The sequence below is a fragment of the Monopterus albus genome, unplaced genomic scaffold, assembly GCF_001952655.1.
Source record: "Monopterus albus unplaced genomic scaffold, M_albus_1.0 scaffold373.1, whole genome shotgun sequence".
Taxonomy (NCBI): domain Eukaryota; kingdom Metazoa; phylum Chordata; class Actinopteri; order Synbranchiformes; family Synbranchidae; genus Monopterus; species Monopterus albus.
Window position 1 is genome coordinate 51174 of NW_018128253.1, and position 11831 is coordinate 63004.

Consider the following 11831-nt stretch of genomic DNA (forward strand, 5'->3'; position numbering starts at 1 on the left):
GCTGGTTTGAGAGAGGAGTTAAGGAAGCTATTTTTGTACAAATAGAACACCCCTCACTAAATAGGGGTGGTGGACTAAGACACAACTTGTCTTCCATCTACAATCCTGTTTTGAGATCTCTGCCCAAACATGCCCACCAGGACAATAGGCGTCGGTCGACAGGGGAGGTTTCAAAAACAGGTAACAACTCTCACCGATACTGGGCTGCAACGACTCAGTCGTTAAGGGACATTGTTGGCCTTCAAAGGACTGAAACACCACTGAGGGGGATAAATATCTCCGGCTCAACACCAGTCAGTCAGAACTGATGAAGCCTAATGGATGAGAGGTGAAACGTCTTCGATCTAGAAATCTAAGTCCAGTTGTTTTTTCTAAGGTTATTTCATTTTACTATGACCTGGATGACTGAGAATCTGCACAGACACACTGGATCAACACAACATCAAAACTGTTATGCACTTTATCAAATCCTTTCATTATTAGCAAGTCACCCTTGCAAGAAAACAGTGGAAAAAGTGCATTTTGGTTTCGTTTTGGCTGCAGGCTTCGAAAATGGAATCATGTCACCATCTGGTGGATGACTATCAAAATTACAAGTTGGGACCAAGTATTTCAAAATGCATTAGGAATGATGCGGTGCATTACTTTATTGTAGGATAAATATGGCATCAAAAATAGCGTTTTTAATGGGTTTCAATGGGACAAAAAATGTCTGGACATTGATATTTGGATGAATTTTTTTTTCTTAGCTACTTTAGGCCAATTTAAGGAAGCAAGACCTCAATTTTAAATTTAAAAGAAAAAAATATCATTTGGCAAGTCTGAGCTACATTCATTCAACACAGCCAAATTGGCTTGAAAATAAAAAAGTGAAAAGGACAACAAAAATGTACTTAGGGATGCATAAGGGTTAATGACCCATGATGTTACTGTCTGTGCTATGTTACCTGTTGGAATTAATTTCACTACTTTGGGACTGTATGTGGTCGTGTGGGGGAAGACGCAGTCTATTCATGTTTCTTACATGACAATTAGTATTCAGAGGTTTTTAATATCTTTCTATACTTTCAGCCGCTACAGTCGTTATTAAAACTATAAAGTCGTCTACCTGCTACCCTAGAATTTCCACTGAATAAGTGAATGAGAAATTCTTATTCTATAATTATTCTGCAATGAGGGTGTCACTATATGTGTAATGTGTTCATGCCTTCTTCTTCTAAACAGTCTAGTTGAAAGATTAATCGACAGAAAAATAGTTGTTAGTGGCAGCTCTAGTATTAGTATTGCTACCTTTAATGTTATTATTTTATGTTCATAATCATCACATTACATTTATATTCTTTACATATATCCCACCTGGTATCTACTAACAACTGCCATAATATTCTTACAACCCATTATTATTATTATTATTGTCATCATATTACAGTTTTCATTATTATTGGAATCATGATTATCATTATTATTAAAATATGGAACACAAACACACTGGTGATGTGTTCAATACTTATTTTACCCAGTGTAAGGGAGGTTCTCTTTTGCATTCCCATGTTTTGTTGTCTAGGACACTGAAGAGATTAGATGGAAGCAAATGTCTCAGATTTGTTTGAGTTAATTTAAACATACTGTATAAGGTCAGAGGTGTGACTCCAAGATGTGCATTCTAATGCAGTAAAATCACAAGAAAGAGGGGTTCGGGGTCTCTGGATACAGGATCAGGGATCTACATCTGATAAAGAGAGACAGTCCAGAGAGTAGTTTGCATGTGGAAGTCTTCTGGCTGCTCTCATTCCCTAGAATCATAGGTCTAATGTGTTAATTATGAATATTCTGAGTCCCTCGGAATAAAAAATCACTTCCAAAATGTCTACTTCAGACTTGTATACACTATATTATTTGCAACCAAGATGGCAGCGCGTGCACAATGTGAGGCTCAGCGTCTCCCCAGATTTTGCAGTGATTGCACTGCTGTTCTGGTTAGATGCTAAACTGTATTTCATTGCCTTGTACTTGTACAGGGTGGGTGAAAAGTAACTACGCATTAAAAATTTCATACGAAATCCTATTTATTATCATCTAGTTAGAGACCGTTTCCATCATGACTCCAGTGATACTACAGGTTCTATAGCCAATTTTTAATGCCTAGTTACTTTTCACCCACCCTGTATATGTGTAATGACAAGAGTTTAATCTAATATATAAATACATATATAACACACACACACACACAAACCACATTAAAACCAATATACTATATTCATTATGTTCTAGCCCATGTTCCTTTGTAAATGTCCTGTAACCATTGTTTTGTCTTCACTGACCTGTCCCGCTGTCTTGCTAACGTCCAATATTTTGACAAATTTCTCAATGACAACATGTTAACAACACTTTTCTACATGCAAACAACATATTAACAATGTGTGACTTGTGATGGCAATGTTTTGGTCTCTCTGGTCTTCCATATTCTTGCAGTCACTTCTTTTACTGTCAATATTATATGCATCCTATTATTAAAGAGTATGTTTCCAGAGGGTGGTCCTACTGAAAGACAACTGGAATGTGAATGTGTTTTACCTGTGCTTGAACCTGTCACAGAGGGCATCTATACACTGAGCCAGAGTGGATGACTCCACCCCATCCTGCTGCTGCCCCCCCTTGTTGTTTTCCTCTGCAGCCACAGAGGGCAGCTGCTCAATCGAGGTTGAGGTGGGGACAATAACCGTGTTAGGACTCTTCCCTGTTAACAGATCCTGGTAGATCACAAGAACACTGTCCAGGAATTCTACAGACACAAAGCATAACATGCAGTTGGAAGTCAGCGGGTTAAATTGTGAGTTTTGATAAACTGAATATAACTCCATATGGTCCACTCCTGATATAATGATTTCTCCCACACTACTTCTTGTTAATAGGTTTCTATCATTGTTATCATATTGTTATCAGATATCCGACCACAGAAATCACTGCAGTGTGATTTCCTCAAGAGTGTACCTTGATAGAAGAACTGCAGCTGGAAGGCATAAAGGAAATCAGAGAAAGACATCAGACAATCTACGGCGTCATCCATCAGAACAATTCTACAGGCAAAGAGAAGAAAATATGTTAACAACAGTGTATGCCACTGCAGTGTCGACCTGTCAAACAAAAAACCTGTGTGAACTGTTTACACAAACTGAGAAGTCTGCAGGGTACACAACATGAACAGTATGTTTTAAAATACTGTAATGAATTGTAGTAAAGTGTAAGAGGGTAGTGTGTTGTCTGTAGCCTGTATGTGTACTGACCTGGCTGCACTCTGCACCATCTCAACTGGGAAGTCTGGACATAATAACTGCAGCAGAGACCTGTACTCCAGCATGGAGAGTAAGTCTAGAACACAACAAGACAAAAATAAGTTTAGTTACAGAATATACAACAGAAAATCACTGATTTTAAAAGATAAACAAAGCAACCAGTTAAGTGGATTTTGCCAGATAATTCATTAATGGTTATTAAGAACAGTATACTGCTGTATAAGTGACTTTCTAATATTAATTCATTCAAGTCTTTATTTAAACTTGGAAGAAGCATATGTTGGGCAGCTGTGGACAAATAGAAATTGTTGCAAAATAACTCTGGCTTATCCAGATGTTGCTCTGCAGGCTTCAGACACTGACTATTGTGATAAAGTTGCACTTGAGGTTTCCATCTTATAATTCTTTCATTTAGACCATGTTTGTGCATTAATACTGCAAAGTCAAGGTGCACCACTAGTCATGTACCACTTGAACCTCCAACAGGTCTTCCCCTTCTTTGCTGACATGAGTTGCTCCAGCATCATTTCAGATCCTCAATCGGTTGCTTAGAGGGGCCTATGGTCATTGAGTGTTACCACAAGGTTTGAAAAGTCACAGAATTTATCAAGCTATGAAATTTATTGGCAATTACATCTAACACTCACCTCCACTCTTGCCAATCTGTCTGTAGCACCTCCAGAAGACTCTGATAAAGGAGGCTCTGTTATGAGGAGTGGCTCTGATGTAGTTATACTCTCTGAAGAGAACATGATTACTGTTCTTCACACTGCTGAAACTACAAGCACACAGACACAAAATGAAACAAGAAAAAAGCTTTATTTTATAGTCACTGTAACACGTACAATGAAATCTTATTTGGAGCTGAGGGCCCTGGGCTGCTGCGTGCGTACGCGCCGCCATCACGGGCAACTTGGGGGTTTCAGTGTCTTGCCCAAGGACACTTTAACATGTGGACTGCAGGCACCGAGATTCAAACCTTCAGCCTTCCAAACAAAATGCTCCCCTGCCTCAAAATTATCATTATCGGTTAGCTGAATACAAGAATTCACAAAACAGCATTTATTTCCACTAACCATCTCTTAAAGTGAAATGTGACCTGGTTTTACGGAGACTTCTCACTGTCTACAGTGGTAGCAACACACTGTACATTCCTCACAAAAGTGGAGATGTGCATCACCAACTTTCTGCATTTACACGGGCAATGCACAAGCAGGAATTTTGTTTTTTTAATTTATACACAGAAATGTGTTCAGACGCGCCAATGTTTATTGTTAGGTAAAGTAATAATCATATGATTCTTGTTGTGATTTTTTTCTGTTTGTGTTTTATTATGATTTTACTTATCTGTGTATTCTAATATTGTCCAGGTTTCCCTTGTGAAAAGGATTTCAATCTCAGTGTGACTTCCTGGTAAAATAAAAATGAATATATTAGCTCTGAGTAAGGATATGCTTCTTGCAAAAGAAACCTGCCTCCACAACAATAACAGGATGACTATACCTATAAAGAACATGCCTGATGTTGGCTGTCTGGGGAATTACAGTATGAAAACGCATGCCAATTTGTAGTCAGCTTCCAGTTTGATCTGTAATTCTGTTTGTAATAGCCTCCCACGCCATACATCAGTCAGTCAAACGTTTGCCCAGGTCTGCTGTCCAAACGTCCAGAACCCATTGTGTATATGTGCCTGGGTGACTGACTGTATACTGAGTGCAACATACTACTCGGCAAAGTAGCGGATCACCCCAAACTGGGTGTATTCCTGTTTATGTTCCAGCAGCTGGGTCACTGCATCGCTCAGGTAGACCAACACATCGCTGTCCGCTGTGAGAGAAATAAATACATGCGCACGCTATTAGTAACTTCAAAGAAACATGACTGGACAGCTCGCGGCTGTTAACTGAAAATATGCGCAACAGCTAAAGATCTTAACTGTTAATACTGCACAGCTAACACAGAACCTACCGAGGTACTCGTCAAGGGGAACGGTGGGATTAAAACGGTTCATTGTGGTCGTTGTTTCCAGAGATAACATTGAAATGATCATGAATACGCTTGAGATGTATACAGCTACAATCAGCAAACTGCCACATACAACCTAGTGATGTCCTCCATGTAGTCTCGGCGTTTTGCTAGCTAACACAGCGCAAATTGTCCTAACCATGGATGTGATCCTGACATGGTGTACTTCCATTGAAACAGCGGGATGTTGTGAGTTACATTAATTAAATACCCCCGGAAAATACAGCGCACAGGGGTTCCTATGCTTTTTCTCTTCTTCTTCGACGTTTGGTCATAGGGTTTTTACGGCAGTTGGCATTGTTGATACTGTATTACCGCGTACCCATGGATGTATTTAATATGTATTTACTTCTCTAGGGGAGGAGGGGTACACGGGGGAGGACAGGAGAGGAGACTACACTTTGATGTTTCAGCCTCAACGAAATGATTTGTGAGCAATGTGACCTGTGAGAGGAGAGGAGAGGAGAGGTGAAGGGTGAAACTTAGAGCATCACGGGCCCCCAGCAGCCTAGGCCTATAGCAGCATAACTAAGGGAAGGCTCAGGGTCACCTGATACAGCCCTAACTATAAGCTTTATCAAAAAGGAAAGTCTTAAGTCTACTCTTAAAGGTAGAGAGGGCATCTGCCTCCTGAGCTGAGACTGGGAGCTGGTTCCACAGGAGAGGAGCTTGATAGCCTCCCTGTTCTACTTCTATGGACTATAGGAACCACAAGTAAACCTGCACTCTGAGAGCCAAGTGCTCTATTAACATGTTAATTATTCACTTTTCAGCGTACCCTACCTGCGCATTAACGCAATTAATTGTGATTAATTAATTGGAATGAATCATTGGGGGGGCACCATGCCTAGGCATTAACCATCCATCATGGATGTATCTGGTTTAAACAAATCATGTGAATGAGTATGGTAAGAATACTGTACTTGAAATGTTGAAGATGGGCTGGATGCTGAAATAAGGCATAGATGGGACAACTCCCAATGAAAAATGAAAAGCTATGATAAGATTCTACAGCATTATCTTAACCTCTAGAGTCCTGAGCTTTGGAAACCCAAGCTGTGCGGTCCTCATATGAGGACGCAGGGACTCTAGAGGTTAATAAAACCTCTACTTCACCCATGCACTCTACCGCAGCAGCAGCAGAGACAGGGGCAGAGTATTTGTAATACCATCTTTTCTATGACCAGCGATGTAAACTTCCAACTTATACAATACCATTTACAGCAGTGGTCCCCAACCCCCGGGCCGCGGACTGGTACCGGTCCGTGGATCAATTGGTACCGGGCCGGGTAATGGGCCAATAGATTATAAATAAAAATATTATATTTCAAATATACTTTTTAAATAATTAGATTAGATTCAACTTTATTGTCATTGCACATGTACAAGTACAAGGCAACAAAATACAGTTTGGCATCTAATCACAGGTGCAATAACAGCATATTTGATAAATCAGTTTCGACAACATTTAGGTAGCAACTTTTTATGTTTAGAGTTGAGATTACCGTTTAAAATAAAAATGACAGGTTATATCAGTTGTCTTGAATTAAAGTTAATTCCATGGTTAATTTGAAATTTGATCAAATATAATCATACTCTGGCCCTATTTTCAATCATAAAATGAATTATCAGACTAAGCTATTTGAAAAAGGATTGATTAAGAATAAACCATGGTTCAAGAATACATTCATGGAACATAGACATGCACAGTCATACAAAAATGGATTTGACTAATGGTCAGGTCACAGAGAATAAACAGGTGAAGCATATGTATGGTCTCTTTTTTAAAACTAATTTTTACAATTGAATCACAGCATGTGTTACAGCCTATGGTACCTCAGTAGAAGTGTAGGTTGTAACAAAGGAACATCATGTATTTGACATAAACTCTCAAGGTCTGTGATATTCTTGCATTAGTGAATTACTGAATTGAATCCCAACTAAAAAATTCTGTGAGCTACAGGCGCTGAAGAACAAAGTATTACAACCATACCTGGAATACAACCATACGTGCAATACACCAATAACGGAAAGATTGCCATAATTACAGGGAGGGCTTCATTTCAGACCAGCCAAGCAAATCTCTTCCAAGGATAAGCGACTATGTGATAGGCCAATCAGCAAAAGACTCTCATACCTTGGGGGCGGACCATAGTTCAAATGCAACCAATCAATGGCTTGTCTATAAATAAATAAGGAAGTCAATTATACCATAGCTAACGTTTAAAATGTAATTGTGTTACACTCGAATCCAGTATTCTGTATTCTCGTTTCCTAATTTGCCTGTGATACTTCATGCACCGAGACGCTACGTGTCTCTGATACAACACAAGAATGATGTGGTCAGGGTGGTGTCTCTATATCCGCCCATCTTCGGTCTCTCCGCCCTTGGAGGCATTTCAAAAAGCTTCAAGAAGTTGGACATAGGAAGCAACTTCAAGACCGGATATTTATTTGTATTTAAAATAAGAGTTAAATGTCCCAAATCCATAGTAAGATACATAAATAGATGAATCAGTATTCTGCCATATTGATTTATTTGAAATGACCACTAAAACGCGATATAGCCTAATTAATACGATACTCCGTGTTAAATGGGAACATTGCAACTGCTGGTTTTATTTTGAACCGGAAGTTTCGTTTCTGTCTTGTCGGTGGCGCTGGAAGAGTTTGTATAAGGCTCGGCTAGGATTCTCTGTAGTGATCTCTTTATCGGCCACATCTTACTGGACAGCTAACGTTGTATTGTCTCATACAGACGTAAACAGGTATTTTAACTATATACATTTAATTTCTTATTTTATTTACAGCTCGTATTTGACTCACAACTAGTATGCCAGGTAGTTATGTTTCTGCAGCTGTTATTGTGAACTGCGTTGTTAGGCCTGGCTGTGTTGGCGCGGACAGAAGGTTAGCCTTGTTTCTAAGCCGCTAACGGCGTCTACTGGGCCGTTGCCAATCTCCTACGTCTTGCTGTGAGTATTTGTCGGACCCTATGCATTTGTCACACATAGGCCAGTAACCTACATTTCTGTCGTGAACATGACTGCTTGTAGTTTTGTTGAAGCAGCTATAACCAGAATTAGCGGGTTAGCAACTGTCGTGTATACCAATTGTTGTCGCCACTTAGCTAATTAATGGCGCTCATCTGACATCGACAGCTAGCTAGTTGATAAAACGCTGCCCTTTCCCAGTTCGAGCTAGATTGAAAACCAGCTGGTGCCAACCAGTGAAATGGTTAGCGTTAGATGACAGGACAGCTGGCAAAGAACGCTGCTCACCTAACTGACCTCAACTGGCTGTTAGTTTCTGATTACCCTTGAGGTGAGGTTAGCTGTGGATGGAGTGTGCACAGACCTGGGAGCACATGGACGAGCACATTAACTTTTTAATGTATTTAGCATAAATTCAGTGATATTTGAAGCCCTCGTGTTCATTATTGTATGCAGGCAAACATTTCAGACAGACTTCCTTGCGTTCACTGCTGCCTTTCTCATGCACACGTCCACACTAGAATGATGTGTTGAAATGTGAGTTTTGTGATATAATGTTGCAGTAATCGAACGTATATCTACTCTTTTATTGCTCTGTTATCAGTTCAGTGATAAGCGTCTATTAATAGAGCCATGAACGACAATAAGACGCTTATCCTAAACCGATTTTTTAAAAACAGTATGTATATGTAGTGATTTTAAATGTATAATGCATCTTATGAGTCATAAAGGTCCCATGGAATTAGCCTTTTCTTTTTTTTCTGGAGCGCCACATCTAGAGGTTGTGTGTAGTTTGGTCGGTGGATCTATATGCCCATAATCTACTTGAAAGTCAAAATTTGCATGGCTCATCTGTAATACTGCTTCTAAGGTGACAGTATTTTGCAGAGATGCGCATATTGTGTTTAGCCTTTTTAACCAGACTGGGTTGAATCAATATGAAATATGAACCCATTGCTCCTCCTTGAGTCTACGGTAAACAATGCTATGTTGATGGTTTCAGGTGAAAGTGAGTGATACATTCTCCCATTGAAGAGGCTCAATTACTAGTGTTGATGTTTTGGGATGTTAAATTGTGCGATAACCCTAACATTATGATTTTTTTCCCCCTGACCTTTTTATAATCTATATGACCAGGATATATAAATGGCATATTTTATAGCTGAATATCAGTGCTTTCTGGCAGGCAGAGTACGTAATGGTGGCGGTGTTTATAAATGACCTTGTTTGGCATTTCTGTATTGCAGTTTCTCTTTTTATTTATAGGTTGAGATAACTGGTCTAGTGTAACTGTATTGGTTCTTTTCATAACATCTGTGTCACAGTAGTGTGGTCAAATTGTAAAATTAGGCAAATGCTGTGAAATGAGAGTTTAAAGTGGCTGTAGAAACTATGGACAGTTGACAAATCAAAGGAAGAACCTGAATAAAATAGTGGATGTTCCATGGTGTTGGTCCATTTGTCCCTTTAGAGAGAAGGGTTATTCCAAATCTATACACAGTTGTTGTTGAGTGATCACAATTGTCTGCTCTCAGATGACTGAATCCAGCTGTTCTGGTCTGCAGATCAGTGGATGTTCCTAATTTTCTGACCCCCTCATGCATGTAGCTGGGGAGGACAAAAATATAGAAACCTCTGAATACAATGAACACCGCCTTTAATTATGAGCTCAATAAAAAACAACAAAAAAAAAAACAACATACAATTGAATTTATACATTTATGACAATTTCACCAAAAACTGAAACATTCTGAGCTTCATAAACACAAGTGTTAGATTTGTGTTACTGCCTATTTAGATGTTATTGCTCATCTACTTTATATTTCACTTGTATTGTGTGGCATTCATGTGGACGGCAAAGTAAGAATTTCATTGTACAGAGAAACGCGTTGCCTAACTGTGCATATGAAAAACACTTTAACCTTGACCTTTGACCAGATGTTAAGGTGGAAGTGTTACAGGTGTACCTAATAAAGTGGCCGGCGAGTGTACATTCCATGTTAAGGCATTCTAAGACAAGATACATTTAAGCCTAGTGGGAAAAAATGCCACTGTGTGACTGAGGCTTCAGTAGTAGCTCTCTCTTGTGTTATAGATCTCACAGCTTGTTTGCTAATTCATAGGAAGATTTAAACTGTCAAAGTTTTGGGTGAGAGGCAGGGTCCACCCTGGACAGGTCACTAGTCTACCACAGGGCTGACATGTGGACAAACAACCACACACACTCCTATGGGCAATTTAGAGTTGCCAGTCAACCTAAGCTGCATGTTTTTGGGCTATGGAAGGAAGCCGTCCAGACCAGAATCCGGACTATGAGAAACCCTGGTTTATGGTTTCATAACAATATTGGAACACAACACACAGACAGTCTTGTCAAGAAAAATAATTTTTCCGCCTTTGCATGGGAGCACCATGCTCAGTAGTATGGTGCGTACACACATTCGGTCACTGTCTCCATAAAGACCGTGAGGTGCACTTTCTGAAGTGTGTCCTCTACATTAGGTGCAGGGGCAGTGTTCACTGTGAGAGCTCACTGTCTCTTTGTCCGAGCATTTAACTGCTCGGTGTGCAGTGCTTTGACTTCTGTGCCGACAGCATCCAGTCGGGATGTCACGCTAGCATTTCATACATTGGTTTGCCTGAACAAGACATTTCTGATTAGTTATGTAGCTATGCAGCCAACTAGGTGTGCATAGTCGGCTCTGTAGCTACATCCCTATACCATGTATGCACAGCGAGCGGTGAATGCATAACCGTTAAATGTGCTTTTGATAACTTACCCCTGTGAAATTGTCAAAAGCAGATTAACATCTTTCAGCAAATGTTGCTGAAGATGTTACAGCAGCTGCCTACGTAATGTGAAGCCTCTTTAACTCAGCTACTTGTACCACTGTTTTTCTTCCAAGCTGGAAAGCTGAAAAACCCCTCTCCATTTGTGATATGTATTTCATGCCAGTCGTGAGAATGGTTATGGCAGTTAATAATACAGCAAACATCTACAGTTTTTGTATGGATGCTGAGTCAGCATCCGTACCTTGTTTTCCTGGTCTTTATTGTATGAATGCTGACACCCATACCATGTTATCCTGTTCTTTATTGTATGGATGCTGACTCAGTATCCAAATAATAATAATAATAATAATAATAAAAAATAATTGGATAATATGTTATCCAATTATTTATTATTATTAGTGTGGATGCGAGCATCCACACTCTTTTTGTTTTTATTATTATTATAGTTTCTTCCGTACTTTTTTCGCCGCTCATCTTCTCCCACATTCTTTCAGCTAGACAACCCATTCTAGTATCAAACTGTTCAGCTTTTTAAGGACATGATGGCGTGTACTCAACTTTTTTATAACTTTTATACTTTTTCATAAATTCAGCTTTTTTCACCAAAATTTTCCCATTGGAAATGAAAGGAGAAAAGTTGGAAGCTTAATATTGTGTTAATAATCAGACTACTGGAGGAGATGAGCTGAAGGCTGAATCAGTGCAGATGGTAGACATGTGTTTCCCG

General features: G+C 39.5%; 2 protein-coding genes across 6 annotated transcripts in view; one reads left to right on the plus strand and one right to left on the minus strand.

Annotated features, from left to right (window-relative positions):
- Window positions 1–5535, minus strand: part of cstpp1 (centriolar satellite-associated tubulin polyglutamylase complex regulator 1) — a 22151-nt gene extending 16616 nt beyond the window's left edge. Inside the window, exons 1-6 of the mRNA XM_020585707.1 lie at window positions 5262–5535; window positions 5018–5120; window positions 3941–4071; window positions 3285–3369; window positions 2992–3077; window positions 2575–2782 (exon numbers count right to left, since the gene is read on the minus strand). Of these exons, the coding sequence (XP_020441363.1) occupies window positions 2575–2782; window positions 2992–3077; window positions 3285–3369; window positions 3941–4071; window positions 5018–5120; window positions 5262–5343 (695 nt within the window). The 5' untranslated portion in view covers window positions 5344–5535. The remainder of the gene's footprint in view (window positions 1–2574; window positions 2783–2991; window positions 3078–3284; window positions 3370–3940; window positions 4072–5017; window positions 5121–5261) is intronic.
- A 2399-nt stretch (window positions 5536–7934) lies between these two features.
- The window catches only part of ckap5 (cytoskeleton associated protein 5), a 67187-nt gene continuing 63290 nt past the window's right edge, over window positions 7935–11831 (plus strand). For 3 of the 5 annotated variants that reach the window (XM_020585657.1, XM_020585658.1, XM_020585659.1), the window contains exon 1: window positions 8100–8293. The gene's annotated coding sequence lies outside the window, so the exon portion shown is untranslated. The other 2 variants (XM_020585655.1, XM_020585656.1) reach the window with 2 other exon arrangements.